Genomic DNA, 18,908 nt, shown 5'->3' with positions numbered 1-18,908 from the left:
CAGGACGCAGCCCTAACTGCTGTTGTTCACACTGTAGATGTGTGTGTGTGTGTGTGTGTGCAGTCATCAGCGGATTTGTTCCTCTGGAAGAGCTCCAGAAACAGCAGGTTAACCAAACTCTGGTGAGCACCGTCTCCTAGACGATATCCTTCCAAATTGTTGGAGCCATTTAGCAGATGGCTTTTAATGTGAGCATCAAATTTAATTAGAGTCGATTTGAATTAACGTTTTCTCTTGTACTTTTCTGTTTATCCGAGCGTAATTTACAATGCAGCTCAGCCTGCTGAAAACTGTAGAAGTTTTTATTTATTTTAATGATTTCCCAATAATGCTGTCTTTCCTCCCAAGGGCTGTGACATGTTAAACTCTTTACAGTTTTTACTGTTCAACATGTTTAACTTCAAGGGAAAGGTTGCTTGATTTATAACTCCAAAACTGTGAATGGTTGCCAGGTTTTCTTCATTATTTTTTGGGTAGATTGTGTTCTTGGATCGGCTTTATGATTGGGGGAATTGCTGGTTCAAATCCTAGCCCCACCAGGTCTTGAGCAAGCCCCAAAACCCAGTGTCACCAACTCCTCCAGTTTCATCAATGTATTGAATGCAGATCACAAAATACTTCAGTGACTTATCTATTACTTATTATATAAAGCCCCACATTTGTAATTTCTGCTAAATAAAATCTGTTACAAATGTGCCGTGAGGTCAAGCCAATTTAACAGCAACCGTGAAGTTGCTCCAATGAAGGGAGACTGGCTTTGGGGCCACTAACTTGTTAAAAAATTATTTCTTGAAGAATTATTCCTTTAAACCCATAACCTGGCAACCTAAGACGCGTGTCCGTAGCGTCTCCACAGCGTGATGACGTAAGCTGACTCGCCCTGCGGTTAGCACCTGGCTGGAAAAAGTTAATATTGAATTAAAAATAGGTGTCCAAGGACGGCCCGAAGGGCCCGCCTTAAGATGGAAAAGGAACTAAACAACGTTGAGCTGTTCTGGAGTGAGGAGAGGTGAAGCAGCAACAAACAAAGTTTAATAATATCTAATAAATGTTTACTAAATATCGTGAAACTGAAAACGGGAGTTTGATACATCGATATTTATTCCAGGCTCTGAACTGTAGCGGTTTGTTGAACCTGAAGAAACAGGATGGAGGAGAAAAAGCCAGGCCTTCATCATCATCATCATCATCATCAGCAGGTAGGTTTGTTTGTTTGTCATAGACAAAAGTCTTTAAAACAGCGTTGGATTTTCGATAATTATTTTCTGAAATGCATAAAAAATATACACAGAAATGTGACTGATTAAGGTTGAATTTTTTTTTGTCTTGGCACAAAATGAATGAAAATACATAATAAGCCTTTTATGCTAAAGGGAAGCTAACGTTGACATGATTTAGTCACTGTAACAATTAGTATATTTTATAGTTACTGTTGTGTTTGTTGTTGTTGTTGTTTTTCTATTACTGCTGCGGATGTTCATTTGAGTTGCCTTTAACCTCTGAATCCAGTTTTTTAATTGAATGTCTTCTTTTATTGTTTGGTTGTGACTCTGTGATGTCATATTTGCATAACAGGTTGTATGCCAGTAACATTTGAATAATAGCAACAATATTAGTTTGGTGGTAGAACACGGAGGTCAGCAGGTTGTGGTGGATTGGTTTTTACGCTGGTGTCAGAAGCTTACTCAGCAAACCTTTAGTGGAGAAATAAAAGTTACGTATGGGGTGAAAAATCACAAATGACACTGGCTGATTAAGTGCTGGTGTTTCCCTAGTCGGCTAGGACTGATGGTCCACTGGTCAGACTGAGGAGTGAGTGAGTGAGTCTCCTCCCCACTACATGACTCCTTTATGGGCTGGGAGTTTACTTCCTAAAAGTTAATTTAAAAGTGCACACATAAAACACAGTTTAGTTTCTTCTAAACACAACTACATCATTACACACTCAGGGACACACACACACACACACACACATACAGTCCCAGCCAAGGTAATTACGGATGTGTCCAATCACTATGAATTCCCTTAAGTTTAATTAATTTTGTGCAGGAGGTCTTGGCTCCATCTATCCATCACTTTTATGTGCTGTCTGCTGCCCACCTCTCCATCTTCTATCATTTCCCCTTTAAAAAGATGTATTGATTGGTGCCGGTCCACGCTTTATGAAGTCGTCTGGGGCGCTCGTCTCTATCTTCCCTTTCTTTTATATCCCTGTTGTTCTGATGGTGGAGGCAGGAGCTATTTCACCTGTCAGTGTGGTAATAAAATCTCTGCCTCTTGATTTGTTTCCAGTGGAAAGAAGCATCAACGGTTTGTTCCGTTTCAAATTTCGGCTGAGGTCGTTTTGGTATGAAATCGTGAAAATTCAGAGCGATGTTCACAAATCACTTATTTGTGTGGCATATGTCAGCAGTGGTGAGATTTTCTTCATGATATTACCTCTGACTACTGAGGCAGGGTTTTGAAGAATTAGCGCCGACTGGCAGATTTCCCCCCAGATCCGAGGGGATGGAGGGATGAGAGTGAGATTTAGACAAACAGATGAAGACGGAGCCGGTCCTTTCTCAGGAGACGAGCTCTTTAATTGAGTTTATGGAGTGGCTGATGGAGCATATTGATGCAGGACATCCATCTAACTGCAGTGATCTCTGTGGAAACGTCTCCTTTCTCACTTCTCTTCTTTCATTTGATCTGGTTTCCAAACTTTACCTGCATTTATCCTACTGTGTGTCTTGGCATTCCCCTCTCTGTTAACCATAGTTTCTTCCCTCACATTTTGAATCTGTACTTCTACAGTTAGTAATGCTGCCCAGCGTTCTTCTCCCTGTGTTTAATCTTTACCTCTGTTTTTGCACAGACATACATATATATATACTGTATGTGTGTGTGAGTGTATATATATAACTATATATATACACACACATTTCTGTTAGTGTTCTGTGCGTACCGTTGTGACTACAACTAATTAGTGTCAGCGTTATCACTGCCAACCCCATTGTTCTGCCTGCCTCTCCGGTCATATCAACGGCGCTTGCTGTAATTACAGAGATAACACATGTAGTAGTTTGTCAAACACACTGTTGCCTCCACACTGGAGCCCTGTAATGTACGTGTGCTTTTGTTAGCAGCCAATGAAACTAATAACTGGTACTAGGCTAGCTTGTGAAACCTAGCATTATAAGCTAGTATTTTCTCCGTGTTGACGGCCGGCTGCAGCTTTTTTCTTTTTCTGGTTGTATGTCTGGGGATGTGTGTGTGTCAGTGTGTCTTTGTATTGTATATGAGAGAACAGTACTCATGGAAGATGAGATTAAACTGCAGGTGAATGGATGTAGGTCATAAACATCTGCTAATGTCAGGCCACAGAACCACTGCCTTCATTCAAACATAAAGAGACTGTTCTAGAACAGCTAAGTGATATTGAGTAAATCCATCCACTGTTGACTCTCTGTGACTCTTCTCAGTTCTCCGTGACCTCATGTCCAGCTCTTCACGCCCCAGTCGACCACTGCTGGCTGGATCAACCTCCATCCACACACCTGCTGGTGTCAGCTCCGCTCCAGCAGCACCAGACTCAAACCCTGCACTTTTGCTTCTTCCTCCTCCTGCCGTCTTTGTGTTTCTCTCCCCACAGCCTTCTCTGTTCGGTGTGCCTCTCTGTTCTACAGCAAACATGTCAGCCTCTCGCCTGGTCCCCCCCCCACCCCCCCGCACAGCTGGAAATGTCATCTCCCTTTTCTTTGATTTCTTTTGTCCTCCCTTTCTTCTCCTGGTATTATCTGGCTCAGTCTCGCTTTCTCTTTGACAATATTACTTCTGGGACAGGATACGCCTCCACACCAGCCTGCCTTTGCCTCCTTATTCTTCTCTGGTGATTTTGGTGCTTCAGCGAGTCTGGGTGTGTGTGTCTGTGTGTGTGTGTGTGTATTATCATCTGGCTGGCTGTTGTGTTATCTGGTCCTGTCAGGTGTTGGTTCAAACCTTTTCACGGGTGAGAAAGGTGGGCTGGTCAACTGCCAGCACGGCCCCCACTCTGGAGTGGGATGAATATTTTTTGGCTGCAGATTTGAGACATTTGGCTCCATTTTCTTTTAGATCACTTTCTTTATCTTCCTTTAAAATTAAATCAGTGGACAGACTGTGGTGAGGATACCGAGGGGCGCTAAATATATCACAGCGCTGCCTGCTCTCAGGAGCTGTACACCTGCCAAAACCCTGACGTTAAACCTCGGTTTTGAAGACTTATCCACCCCAACTCAATTGTCACGTGGAAATTCTTGCTGTAAATTTGCATTCTGGGAGAAGAGGAAGGTTTAATTTGGTACTTGGTCCTTGGAGAGCCAACAATTTTTAGTAGATCTGGTCTGTGGACCAGTGGTGTATACGTGTTTAATTTGCATTACTGCCACCTAGAGGGCTGACTTTGGAGCTGTGTATGTGGAATAGAGTGGAGGACAGATGAGAGAGAGAGAGAGAGAGGGAGAGAGAGAGATTAATGTGGACATGGTTTGTGGCATTTGGCCTTTTGTTCTCTGTGATGGACTTGTTCCAAACCCTTGAGACACACAAATGAACTGTGACATCAGTGACAGCTGGACATGTTGCCCACCACTGCCCTCACTGCACACACACACACATGCATTCATACAGATTTAATTTGAACTCTTTTGTCCATGTTGAAATACTACATATTATAAAACCATATTTCCCTCTTTATGCTGCGTGAATATGAAGATAAATGACATCATCACCTCGTTGTTTCCTTTAATAAACACGTTCGTAGCCTTTTTCATCGCATCAACATCTTCCACGTGTCATACGGCGTCGTGCAGTGACCTCTTTCAGCTCCAGCTCCAGGCACAGATGTTGACTTCCTGTACACATCCTGACATTGTTTGTCCACATGTAAGGTTTATGTTGCTCTACGTCTGTAGGCTTTTCTGTGTTTCTGTCTCTTTGCGTTGCTTCCCCCGAAACGTGTCTTATTATCGGTGTCAAAACGAATCAAGGGAACTCACCTTTATCGTCTCGTTAGTCATCAGTTGTTGAGTTGAAAATGAAATGAGTCACCGTGAAGTGGATTTGTCTATTGATCTACTTGTGAAGAAGCTGCTGCTCTGACCATTAGTCACAGTGTGTCAACACGCTGGTCAAAGTGGAATGCGTTTTTAAACGTTGTCCTGCGGTAGCTGTGAGTGTTCTGGAAGTCTTCACTCCTCGTTGTTTGCGTTGCATTACACTGAGCTTCGACCTCTTGTGCCTGTGCATGTGATTTTTGTTGATGTAGAAATAATTGGCCTTTTGACAGCGTGCAGCTCAGAGGAGGACGGAAGAGGCTTTACTGTGACCTTGGATGATGTCACACACCTCAGGGCTAAAAAACACACGGGTCACTCTGCTCCAAGGCCTGGATAAACTGAGCTTATCTTGCTAAGTACTGCCACCTACTGGGTTGTTTTTCACAGCTAATTATTATCAGCTAAAAACAACAGACACTTGATTTTCTTGAAAGTTTTATTCAAACAGGTCACACGTTCCAATGTGTTATGAGGGCCTACAAACGTTTCGTTCAACTTTACTTTTACAGGATTTAGTGTGTTTGAAAATTGTTTTTTTTTCTTGAAAAAAAGGAATCTCTTGAGTCACAGAGCGTGGCGTCTGATTGGCCAGTCTGCTTTCATGTCTATAAAAAGCCCTTATATACGCTGAGTAGTCCACAAATTTCACAGCAGACAAGTGGTACAGCATACATATTTACACAAGTAGTACACACTGTAGCAATACAAACAGCCTATCGCTGCCCTTTACAAATGATCATGAAACAAAGCATGACTTTTTTTTTTCAATTTTATCCTTTTTTTTAAGATGCAAAAGCTGACCAACAAATCACTGACGCTCGCCTTCGTCTTTCAGCTAATGTGTTGGCGGACGGCTTTTATACATACAATATATTTCAGCAATAAATACATGTCTTCATGTTTACATTACAATGAAACTCAAAAGATCACATCTACCATATGACGTCTGGTGGTAAACTAGATTCAGTGAAGGGTGGAGAGGCCATAAGTCTACAACCTGGAAGCACTTCAAACTGTCCGTCTGTGAACGTTGTTGTTCCGATAGATTCCATTATTTTTTTCTTTTTTAAAAAAAAGTGCCAAAACAATTTAAAATTGACAGGAAAACGAAGAAACAACAGAACCAGACACATTATTCTATATTGCTAAGGACCATGGAGCCCAAGTATGTCTACCAGGTTGCATTCAGAAAACCTGCAGTAGAATACTTGTCATGTTTCTTTTCTATAGGAAGTTTAACAAACAAACAGTCAGTTAGCTCTGAGGAAGAGCAGGTGGCGCCATAGTCTGCAAAAAATCAGGAGAGATTGAGTAAAAGGCACGCTAAGCTGATGGTCCAAAAGAGTCACAGCAGTCTTTTCTCTTTTGGATCCGGGAGCATCAGTTAGGTGTACTCAGTTTCTCCTGATCCAAGGCTTTTGGTCCTGTTTCGTACCACAAACGTTGTGGACAAAATAGAGAAGATATAAATAGTGTTACACCTCTTTTCCTCCCATGTGCGCATGTGTGTTTGTGCAGGTGTTCAAGTATTTACATCTTCCAAAACAGAGGCAAAAATGTGGACGGTCAGAAGCTTTTTTTTTTTTTTTTTTTTAAATTCTAAAAATGTCAACCACAGAAGTTCATCCAGAATTGAAGGGGAAGAAGAATCCTGGATCCAGGAAGTAGTTTCTCAGCACACCTTCGTTGTGCGGTGGTGGCACCTGTGCTGCAGAATCCCCACAAACCAATCAAATTTGTTTTGACTGAAGATGATCAGGAACGAATCTCTGCGTCAGTGCAGCTTTGAATCCTGGTGCCATAATGTGATTACAACTGTTGTCAACTGTTGTCATGACGTCCAGGCACAAGAATAACAGCTCTGTTGGTGTAGCTGCAGACTTTACCTTTAAGCCAACGTCACAGGATATTTATAGGAGGTGGAACAAACAGCAGAGAGCAGAACAGGGAAAAATTGACATGACAAATAATTTTTTCCAGCCAAAGCTTTAGACATTGACTTATTCCTTGCCTCCTGTTATTCCAATGGAACAATAAAGAACAATTTTCTGTATTCACTATTCTTTTTTTATTTTCTTGTAAAAACCTCCCTTGTTTCATCGAGTTCATTGATGAAAAATCTGATCAATTTACACAATACTGCCGCCTACTGGAAAGCAATGTGACCGTCTTTCAAAAACATGCTGCGTATCGTTTGGCTGCCGTTGACGCAGTTGGTTGGATGTAAATTTAATTAATGTGGGCCTGCTGTTATGCCAGTGTGTCATTGTTTTTATTCCTACTGCTTCCATCAGCTTTTTCCCCTCTTGGCTTTAAAAGCCACATCTCACAGCAGTCACTGCTCGACTCCGAGCGGCTCCTGACGGATGGATGGACCAGACAGTTATGATACACTCAGGTCGTTTGGGCTCTTATTGCTTTAACTGACACATATTGCTTGTTTACCCACTGTCGTTCCTGCTTTGTGATTGAGAATGGATCTTGGAGAACCTTTCGCTAGTGCTAGTTCAGAGGATAGACGATTGGCATTTAAAATGACAATGCACCAACTCAGTGCTACAAAAAAAAACCCACACTCCACACAACATGTTCATTAAAGACTTCACAGCATTAAATGTATGGAGAGGCGTAAGAGGAGATGCTTTCAATGCACTCTCCACGTACATCCGTCTGATGCTTTTGTATTCGTGATCCACATTATGCTGAGCCCTTATGACAATAGCAGCTCCCAGGCAGCATTCCAACGACTTACTGAGAGGCCTCTTCACTTCCTAGAGTGCTGACATGGAGAAGCTTCTGCAGCATTCCAAACACGTGCTCCATTGCTAATTTATTCCGTCCCATTAAGATTTTACCTCACTGCTCGTTTTATTTGCTTATGTACATGCCCCGCTTCATAAAACTGAGATGCAAATTCGGGAAAAAATTCCGGGGATTGACATTTCTGCTTGGCTTCTACTTGATTGTATGGTCTGTTTTGGAAATTTCCTCAAAGCATCTGGTTGTTTGTGTCCTGGGCTGCTCTGGTTCTTTAATGTATATTGAATTGAAATTGTTCTTGCATGCACGGAGCCTGAGGACCACACTGTACCACGACTTATTCTTATGTTCTTTCTTTCCTTCTTTATATTCACAAAAAAAATTAAAATTCTAATTCTATCAATTTTATCAACATTGGGCTGGTAGCCATCTTTTTACCCTTCATTTGTACGTCAAAGGCATTCATTTAAATAAAATTTACTGCCGTGGATGTTCATCTTGCCCAAGACTACTGTTTCTATTGGACTGCTGTGGATGTTCATCTTGCCCAAGACTACTCTATTGGACTGCCGTGGATGTTCATCATGCCCAAGACTACTCAAATGCCTTGTTTTTCTAATGTTTTATTCTTTATTCTTTTTCCTTCTATTGGGATCATTTTCTTCATTATAAAACTACCCAACATTATTGTATATTCATTTATTCCATCCAATGTTTTGGGCTTCACTTGAAGAACTTCATCATATTTCTACATGGACGTCATCTTTATGGTTGACTTATGTCTGGTCTACGACGTTATCCTGGCCATTTGAAATTCAGGAGGCAGAGGACAAAGCCAAATAAAACAAATGGCAAAGATTTGAAACTAAAATGTTACAAAAAGAAACAAACAAACAAGCAAATTCTCTCAGAAAAAAAAAGAGTTTTGTTTAAATTGATTCTCTTTGTGGAGGTGCAGGAGTCACTGCAAGTGTTAAAGCACTTCATTAACACAGACTGAAGTAAATTGCAGTGCAGTGACACAAGGTTCCAGCCTCTCAGATTATGTTTGCTTCGCAGCAGTAAACACATCACGCCACACAGCTGTGTTCGGGAGCAGCCATGGTAGAAACAATGTCACTGCAATGCACCACTGCCTGGTCTACATGTACACACTGTGGTCTTAATCAATATGTTTCTGTTTGTGACAGAGATGAACTGATATCACCATGTAGAAAACCGTGAAGTAGATGTTGACGGATATACGGGACAACGTGGAGGATTTTCATCTTTTGGCACCAACATGCAGCAGCGCTGACATTTCTCTGACACAAAAAGTCTCGTTTGCGAAGCTCACTGTGAAGCCTGGCGACAGGGAAGTGGGGGAGCAATGGCTTCACACTGATATTTCTTGATACATGAGCTCTTTTGCCCCGTTTGTAGGCATCATGACACATGCTGGGGTGATTCAGAGGTAAACATCTGCCACAAGAGTGCTGTGGCTTGGATTAGCTGCTCATCAAACCGCTACGACAAAAACAAGACGAGGCCGTGTGTCTGTGCCTCAGTGGTTTCTGTGGCTGCCGGGAAGCCTCTATAATTGTTGACAAGTGAGTCTGTTTGTGTGTGTCTGTGTGTGTGTTTGTGTGCCCGAGTGTGTGTGTGCTGGTTGGTTTACCTGATTCTCATTTATTCCCCGGTGGCTCAGTCTACGCTGATTGGGAGTCGGAGCTTTGCTAACACCCTCTGACTCTGGTTTGGTCTGTGAAGAGGAAAATGTGTCTTGTGCAAAGGATTTGAACAATTTTTTTTTTCACCCTCTGTCTGATGTCACTGAGATGCAGGGGTAGTTGACAGGAAGAAGGGGACCGGGCTGTGCCAACACACCAAGGGGCCACTCAATTATTCAGAGGAGGTGCTGGGTTCAAAGAGTCACAGCCGGGACCTGCCAGTCCTCCACCATCACTGCTGATGCTGCTGATGCTGCTGATGCTGCTGCCCTTGTTGCTGTTGTTGTTTCAATCCAGTGGTCTTGACACTGACATCACCCACATTTTAAGGAATATGATCAACAACAATGAGGAAAATGCACCATAAAAACGTCCTGTCGTCCTATGACGGTATTTCCAGCTTGTGTCTTGCCGTGACGGCTGAGGATATAAAAAGATATCTCAACATTTTCCTTTGCAACCGGGTCTCATCCTCACGTCCTCAGTTGTCCGTCTGCTCAGCCCATGTTCAGACAGTGACTTCGGTCTTGCTGTTGGTGGGCAGGCCCTTGTGCTTGGGCAGCGTGCGTGGAGAGTGGCCGTAGCCCAGCGGCTGTGAGAAGAGCTCCGGCAGCGTCTCGATGCTGAACTGCCTTCTGTTGGAGTAGAGCGGGCGTCGGGTGTTCTGCTGATGCAGCGTCTGCTGGTGCAGCGTCTGCTGGTGCAGCGTCTGATGATGCAGCGTCTGATGATGCTGTGGCTGAATAGGGTGATGCTGGTGCGCCTTGATGCTGCGGCTGAATAGGGTGATGCTGGTGCGCCTGCAGGGTCATGTGGGAGGCCATTGGGTGCAAGACGTGGCTCTTACTGGGGTCCCACACTTTGAACGCCGAGCTGGACGTGAGCGGGTGGGTGTTGGTCTTGGAAATTTTCGGCTTGGGGATTTGGGGTGTGTTGACAGTGATGGCCAACGGTGCGTGGATGTCTGGCGGTGGGAGGAAAGGCTTGTCCTTAGGATGGAAGTTGATTGGATGGAAAGAGGGCGGGGACTGGCGGTGTGTGTAATCCATCAATGGGTAGCTTTTGCAGAAGTCCCGTGTGGAAGTGTCTGTATGGGGAAAGAGACGGGACAATTAAGACAGACATTGGAATTTTAGTGATAACAGGTTCTGACCAATCAGCACCAAGGGAAATATACATACATTAGACAATGACACTTAATGAACAAGAGCGCACAGAAAGTCTTAAAGTATATTTCATGGCAAACAAAGGAGTGTCCTACTTATTGCCCCCCACTGCACCATTTCATGGCAAACAAAGGCGTGTCCTACTTATTGCCCCCCACTGCACAAGAACAGCCTGTAACTATTACTGCACCCTAAAAAATAAGTGGCGCCGAGCGGCGCTGTTTATCAATAAATGATGTTTGAGGTTGTTGCAGTCCATAAGTTTTAACGCCTCATCAGAGATAACTGGTAAACTCCGTGGCCAACCGTAGTAGGGGATGCTCAACATTTCCCCAGTCAATTTACAGTCTCTGGAAAACCACACAAATGATGTCATAAAGCGTCATACATAATCGTCGTTTACATAATCTTAATAGCGATGTCACACTATTTCCAAAACAAAATGGCGTGGGATTAAGGCCCGTTTAAAATAAAATCATAGCGGAACGTTAACATTAATCGAGAGGCGTTGATGTGCGTTCGCTCCCCACTTTCTGCTGAAACAGCTTCCACCTAGAAAGTTCCGGGTGGGAGGCAATTTGCAAGGTTTAGTGTCGGTGAGTTTTTGACAAAGTAATGATGGTGAACTCAGTTTCTACCAAATGACAGCGTCCCTTACAATCACCCTAAAAATACACGACAGGATGGAGGCCAGGGCTCCACCTCGGCCGTTCAGGTTCTTCCAGGACTAACCCATCCGATTCAGATGCAGTTACAGACTTGCAGGAAGAATCACGCTGGTGTATACCAAACTGCTCCCTCAAGGATGATTGGACAGAACGTTCCAGAATGTTTCATGCATCTTTCACACTAAAGTAGCCTGTAGACCTGGAATTTTTTTTCTGTCATATTAGAGAAAACCAGATGGAAAAAGGCAATTAACACCATTAGCACTGCCAGATCAGGCTTTACCCGGCGGCTTTGTTTTTTATTTATTTTTTTACACTTTACACTCCTGAAACCTCCTGATATCTTCATTTTCCATGACAGATATTTTGTTTGTAGATGTTGTCTTTGTTTTGTGGGATGATCTATGAGAACGGTGGAGAATATCTTGAGGTTCTCAAAGTGTGGTGCGAGGCAAGACAGTGACAAAATTCCATCATGTAACGTCATATATTGGTGAGATTGGAATTTTTTCAGTGTTGGAAAAATGTAAGTATTTGAAATTGTGCAAATGTTGGGTTTGCAGAAAAAAAAAAAGGGAACCAGCGCCCTACAGGTACAGAGAGGTAACGTATAAAATAAAAATCAGTTTGAACACTAGACATATAGGAAGGAAAGGCAGAGCACGTCCTGTCAGATTAGCCTCAGCTGTCGGACTTGACCCTGTGTTTATGTTCGGCCTGGAGACACTGACAACCTTGTTGTTGGACTGCTTTCCTTTTTTTTTTCTTTTTTTTTTCCCTGTAGTGAAATTAGAGCCAAGCTGTTTGTTTCCTTTTTTGTTGTTCCTCCACATCACTGCCATTAGATTTCCTTTTTGACATGATATTTATTTAAAGACAACAGGACGCAGCTGCCATCTGGCTCTCAGGTTTTATTTCCAGGGCAGAATGACAGACTGAGTGGCTCCATATCTGATCTTATTATTATTGCACTCCAAACAAGAACACCTGAGGGTTATCTGTCAATAGTCTGCTGTGATGATGGATGACCACTAGGGTGTAATCTATTGTTATCAATGCCAATTAATGTGGCTTTTACAAATGTGTGTGTGTGTGTGATTTCTGAGGTTGTAAACTGCCTTTTTATTGAGATGCTTGAGAACTTTCATGATTAATGTGAGTGTCAGTGTGTCTGAGAAGAAGGACGACCCGACCTGAGGGCTGTAACCATCGGCAGAGTTTGGAGAAGGTGATTGGCTGTGTGCATAGTGATGTCCAAGTGTCACATGATGTGTTGTGATTGGACTGTAGCAATTGTTTTTTTTTTGACGTGGCAGTTTTATTGTCTAAAATATACCATTAAAGAAACATTAGTGTGGGGAACTGTTGAGTAAAATACGTCACAGTTCAGCCACAAAGAATAAATGACTAAATCTCTCCTCACATTTTCCACCATTATTGTCCGTTTGTGTCCTTCCAGCCCTGGTGCCAGCAGCTGCACCTGACAGCACAGTCCTCTGAGACAGGATTATGGTTTTTATTCAGATAAACTCCATCTGTTTTGTTCTCTTTCAAGTCATTTTCCCACTATTTTCTTCTGTGGATACCGTATTTTATTTTATTTTTTACAATACTTTATCAACCTTAGCTTCCACTCCTGGGGTAAACCTGCGCCTCCTGTAGATAATCTGTTCCAGTTTAATGCTTTGACAGCACACGTTAATGTATCTGCTCTGTTTTGCCCACATTTTAGCAGCTGTATTAACTGCATTTCTTTAAACAGATTTTTTTTTACCTGCAATTTGGCCACATTTTAGCAGCTGCATTTCTTTAAACAGATTTTTTTTTTGTCGCGATGTCAATATGACTTCCATGAACCTAGTCTGGAATATTATATTGGATCCTAAAGAGAACTCTGTTCTCATTTTTAACTAAATACTTTACTACTACTAACACTTACTGAACATGTGCAGTGGCTCCGTAATAACACGCCACATGTGACCTAACAAAGCTTGTTTGCCTTTGTGGCTCCTTAGTTCCATGACTCAGTGTTGTGTGCACTTGTTCGTCACATCAGCGCAGCAATATTTCTTACATTTGATAAAATATTTAAACCCCCGATGGTATGTTGGCATCTGATCTAAATATTTCACATCATCATCTGCATCGCTTGCTGCATAATTAGATGTTATTCAAACCGGTGCGGCGTTCACAGATCGTCTACGGGAATTTTAATTATTTTTTTCAAAAACATCATGGAAGTGAATGGAACCAATTCTCTGTTTATTCCATGAAGAATGTTCCCCTGGAAAATGACCTGTAGCAAATCAATCAGCCCTTCGCAAGTAAAGACACAAACTCAGAAATGAATACATTTCCATCTTGTTACAGTGGAGAAAAACCAGAGAGCCATGATGCAACGCTTTCCTTTCTTTCACCCTCACATGCTCTGTACTCATCACCGCCTGCAGGAACCGAACTGAAGTGTAATACATTAAAAACCCTTTAAACCCGCACGGTTGGAGGAGCGCTAACATCTTCAAAGCCATTACTCTAACTCTTGTAGTTTTGAAAGCTTCCCCAAGTTTTTTTTTTTTTATCTTTTAGAGTCTTTTTCTGGATCAGATCTGACTTAACTTTAAAGTGGAAAATGTTTTTTTAAACATTTTTTTATCAACATATTGTCTCCTATGATTTTTTATGAAAATATTGTTACTATATGTGTGTGTAGTATAGGTTCACAACTATGTGCAGTTGTGGTTGTATGTTGAAATCGGCCCAAATTTTGATTTGCCAACAACGCCAGTCCACTTTTATTTTTATTTATTTTTTATTTAAAACCCACTCCAGCTGCCTGGCCCTGGTTCCTGCTGCTACATCTGGCACGTTGTTGAATTTTTTAATCCTGTCAGTTTGCTTTCCCTGTTCCCTTCCCACCTTTCTTAGAAACTGTACAACTTCCTGTCTTTTGATTTTTACCTTTTTTTTTTTTTTTTGTTCATTGATTCACCGTGTGCCACATTTCACAGCAGCCTGGTCCAACTACCTGCAGTTTCATCCAGACCTTGGTCAGCAGCATCATCCAAGTACCTCGCGTGTCCTAGCCATGACTTTGTTTACACCGTCACAGCCTCTGGACCTGGTGGCGGTTTGTTTACGCCCAGGCAGGAGAACTGATAACCATGTGTGAAATGATGACTAAATTATGAGCACAATCATACGCTTCCGTGTGTGGTAGGTGGCCACAGACACAGAGTGAAGGTGACACTGTAGTGGAGATACAGTGGGGAACCCTGATGTGGGGGGGTGGAGGGGTGGGGTTGATTTCTTCCACCGTGAAGGTGCAAAAGGGGGTTTGATTTCTTCCACCGTGAAGGTGCAAAACATCAACGGCAGAAAGTCAAATCAGTAATACCAGTGTATGATTAGAATGTCATAATCCACAGATTAGAGACTGTTCAGATTACAAATAATGTGAGGAAAAATAATGTCCATTATTTACAACACCAGTGGAGGTTCTAGGTCATTTGAAAAAAGGACGTGTTTATCAGACCTGGAGATGATCTCGGTTCATTTTCCTGCACTGATTCAGTGTCAGTGGTTTAATGATGATCGACCTCCTCTTCATTTACATAAGTTATTAATGAGCAACACATGTGCACGTGTCGAGCTGTAGTTTCCGATCATCATCACCGTGTCGTCGTCTGTCAGCGGTTTAATGATGGATTGTGTCCAACGACAACCGTTACAGAACAGAAGTGTCGAGTGCCATTTATGTTGTCAAAAAGTTTAGTTTTTAGTAGTTTGTTTAGGTGTTAACTCCAGAGGGTCGAGGACCTGTCTGAGCCGTGTTTGCGACGTAATTTATTTATTTATTTAAAAAAATAAAGGCTACGTTTGAAACCCAGCACTCACATTGTTGGGCCGTTGGTTTTTGCAGCTGCTCTTTGTCCATTTAAAACGGGGGAACGTGTACGCACAGTGACAGTCCTCCGTGAGGGGAATCATTTGGTGATTTTAAACGTGTTTACGTCACACGGCCGCTCTTGTGTGGATGCACTGACATTGCATATAAAAAACAAACAAGTGGCAGCGATACAGTGTGTTCCAACATCTCAGTTCTGGCTTGTTTTTACTGTGCAGTATTTGACCCCTGTACAAGAAAATGTGTGTTCTCTCCATCCATCTTGTTATGGCCTTTGTCAGTGTGTGTGTTTGTGTGTGTGTATGCGAGTAGTGACTCACCCACAGGCTTGAGCGAAGTGTACTTGTTGAATCCGATCCCTAGGTTGTTATGAGGGTGAGACAGAGCCATGGCAGGGCCCAGGGGAGACAGGGCTGCATTGTTCAAATGGTTGTGATCTGTGGGAGACGGAGACAAATGGACAGAGAGAGAAGACGTCATGTTTCAGTGATTGTTTTTTTTTTTTAAACTTTACATACATACAATTATTACTGCAAAAATGTTGAAATATGTAAGTAGATATATTTGTTAGGTTGTTACACGGTTGACAAACACTGCTCTTGTCCACAGCCCTGAGGTCACCCACGTGAACAGCAGAATTCAAAGGTCACGGGCGGTGTGTTAACACAAAGGCTCCTCGTGTTAGCGTGTGTGAAGCAGCTGTGGAGTTGTTGTTGTTGTTGTTGTTGTTGTTGTGATTTGTAGGTTAATTTTATCACTTTGCCCAAGGCTCTGTGTTCATCACACGTGTTTGGTGTTATTAGACCAAACATGGAAGTGGTCTGGGTCTGAGGTTGGTTTTTGCCTCCTTACAGCTGTAGAGTCAGTGTAGTCCAATACAAATATGTTTTTAACTAAATCAGTTTGAGAAAGTCTAAAGTGTTTTTAACAGACCCGAGAAACTTCAGTTGGCTACTTCACATCTTCTGAATCAAATTCAAATGAAACGGAATATTAATCGGTGGTAACACACATACACGCATACACACACATTTCTGCACAAACACAAACATTTAAACATGACAGCGACACCCACTGGAATTTTAATCGGTGGTAACACATACACACACATTTCTGCGCAAACAGGAACATTTAAACATGACAGCGACACCCACATTCAAGAAATTCACTTTGACAGAGAGACGTCAGCAAGAATCAAAGGATGGGGAAAAATATTAGAGTACCAGAGAGCTGGAGATGAAGTGAGGGAGGAAGAGAGGGAGGCAGGGAGGGAGAGAGGGATGGAGGGAGGGATGTGACACCAGCTATGAGTGATTGAATTAGAAATAGATCTTCATCCAGCGTGTAATTGATATGCACTGGTGACACGCTATAAGTGCTGCAGAGTGCAGGGGAGCACACGAGTGTGTGTGTGTGTGTGTGGTAATTTGATGTGTGTGTGCGTAGGTATAAATGTTTATGGCCTGACGTCAGATCTTACCACCGGCTCCGCCCACATCAGACGTAGGAGTTAAAGGTAAAAAAAAGTGCTTTTAATTAAAACGGAACACAAAACGAAAAAATTATGAAATCTCACTCTGTGGCAGAAATGATTATTTATATATATATTTATAAACACTGTTGAATGTATTTGGTTGTTATTTATAAAAATAGATTGAATTTTTATTTTTCTCTCAGTGCGGTCAATATTGAACATGAATACCAGCTTAATAACCTGAAATCGTCAATTGTACGTGTAAAAAAAAATTAATAAATAAACTCAAAAATCTGGTCACCTGTTTTGTTTGTGATTCAGATATTTTTCCAATTTTGGACGAGTTGCAACTATTCACATAACGACCGTGCAAGTGAAAGAGTGCAATGGAAAAAAAATGATTCCCTGTGTTCTGTATTCATGAATAAATTCCCCCCTGAGTGTCCTATTTTTTCGGTGTGTGTGTGTGTTTGTGGTGCACATTTGTGCCTGCATGCATTTGTGTTTTGTAGGAATTTATAAGAATTGGCCAAGGGAATGAGTTGTTTGGATGTGTGTGTGTGTGTGTGTGTAAAGCCAAACGGTGACAAAAGAAAGCGGTCACTTTTGTGTGTGTGTGTGTGTGTGTTTACAGCTGCTGAATATGAAGAGGCAGGTTGTAATTTTGCATGCATATGCATGATGGTGTGTGCAGTTGCATACATTCTGTATCAGTTTCTCTCTCTCTCTCTCTGTGTGTGTGTGTGTGTGTGTGTGTAAGCGTCTATGCACTGCTGGGTAATGGCCTAATTCAGCAGGGCTCAACATCAAAGAGGCTGACTGCTGCAAGGGCTCCAGCCCGTCTTTCTCTGACATAACTACTGCCACACACAGAGTGGGGGAGGCGAATAAAAAAGGGAATAAGGCAGCATGGGTGAGGCAGCGTGGGTGAGGCAGCATGGGTGAGGCAGCGTGGGTGAGGCAGTGTGGGTGAGGCAGTGTGGGTGAGGCAGTGTGGGTGAGGCAGTGTGGGTGAGGCAGTGTGGGTGAGGCAGTGTGGGTGAGGCAGCGTGGGTGAGGCAGCGTGGGCCGCGGGGCTCAGAAACCCAGACCTGTGTTGTTTAATGCATGGAGCATCAAACAGCTGAAACCTGAGTAATAACTCCTGACTCTCTGTCTCTGTCTCGCTCTGCTGGGTTAGACTGGACGAGGACTGGACGAGGACTGGACGAGGACTGGACGAGTGCTCTGTAGGTCGCGGTGTGTGATGTGTGAGTGTAGCAGCGGAGGTGAGGAGTGAAAGGACCAGGATATCTCTCCACTAATGAAATATACATGTTACCAAAGTCATGCAGCAGCTGTTAATACGACCGGCCTGCATGCAGATGAAACTATTGGAGCAGAAGCTGCAAAATCACACACTCTCACACAGAACAAGGCTCGAGAGTTTTCTCCACGTTAATGGACAGAACCTCAGCCGAACAGTTAACAGTTTCTATAATTCTTACAATCTACACAACACAGAAAACACACCAAGATCTTCATTAGTATAAAGTATTTCATCAGTTTGTGGTGGTATCAGTTGCCGTCATACTTACCTGCTGAATAGGATAAAAATGATTTGGTTTTCTGTCGTTTCTTTGTTTTTTTCTGATTAGTATAATGTCGTGTGACTGCTATACCGTCCTCGTGTGAGAGCTTCCAGTGTGGGGCATGTGTTTGACATATGGGCCTCCTTCATTAATTTCCAGCTCCATGTGGTACAGGAGAAAAACCGACACGCCAACATTTGTGTGAAGTGTTGTGGCGTACGACCGACTTCTGCCGCCTCTAAATCACGCAAAGCAACAACAATTCAAAGCACGAGCAGATGCTCGTTCGCTGACTCTCACATCCACTCCTGCTGCTTTTTCTTCTGTCGGTTTTTACGTCAACCTTTACATCTCTCTCTCTCTCTCTTCACTCTGATTTTCCTAGTCCTCCTCTTCCTCACTCAGTTGCGTTCATTCGCTCTCTTCCTATTGTTGTTCTCTGTCACAGCAACTGTACGGCAGACCATCTGTTGTTGTTGTAGACTCACTCACTGCTCTTTACATTTTGCAAATTCCATTTTATAAGTTCATGATAACGAGGAGACACAGGATGATAAGAAAATGGGGAGCTATGGAGG

At 42.6% G+C, this 18,908-nt stretch overlaps 1 protein-coding gene across 1 annotated transcript in view; it reads right to left on the bottom strand.

Annotated features, from left to right (window-relative positions):
• Positions 1-8,602: 8,602 nt before the first annotated feature.
• The window catches only part of LOC103393281 (protein shisa-8), a 49,489-nt gene continuing 39,183 nt past the window's right edge, over positions 8,603-18,908 (bottom strand). The window contains exons 3-5 of the mRNA XM_025064701.1: positions 15,606-15,722; positions 10,309-10,634; positions 8,603-10,226 (exon numbers count right to left, since the gene is read on the bottom strand). Of these exons, the coding sequence (XP_024920469.1) occupies positions 10,056-10,226; positions 10,309-10,634; positions 15,606-15,722 (614 nt within the window). The 3' untranslated portion in view covers positions 8,603-10,055. The remainder of the gene's footprint in view (positions 10,227-10,308; positions 10,635-15,605; positions 15,723-18,908) is intronic.

This window comes from Cynoglossus semilaevis, chromosome 17, assembly GCF_000523025.1.
Source record: "Cynoglossus semilaevis isolate Cse_v1.0 chromosome 17, Cse_v1.0, whole genome shotgun sequence".
Lineage (NCBI taxonomy): Eukaryota > Metazoa > Chordata > Actinopteri > Pleuronectiformes > Cynoglossidae > Cynoglossus > Cynoglossus semilaevis.
Note: the sequence above shows the minus strand (reverse complement) of the source record. Positions and strands in the feature narration are given on the sequence as shown.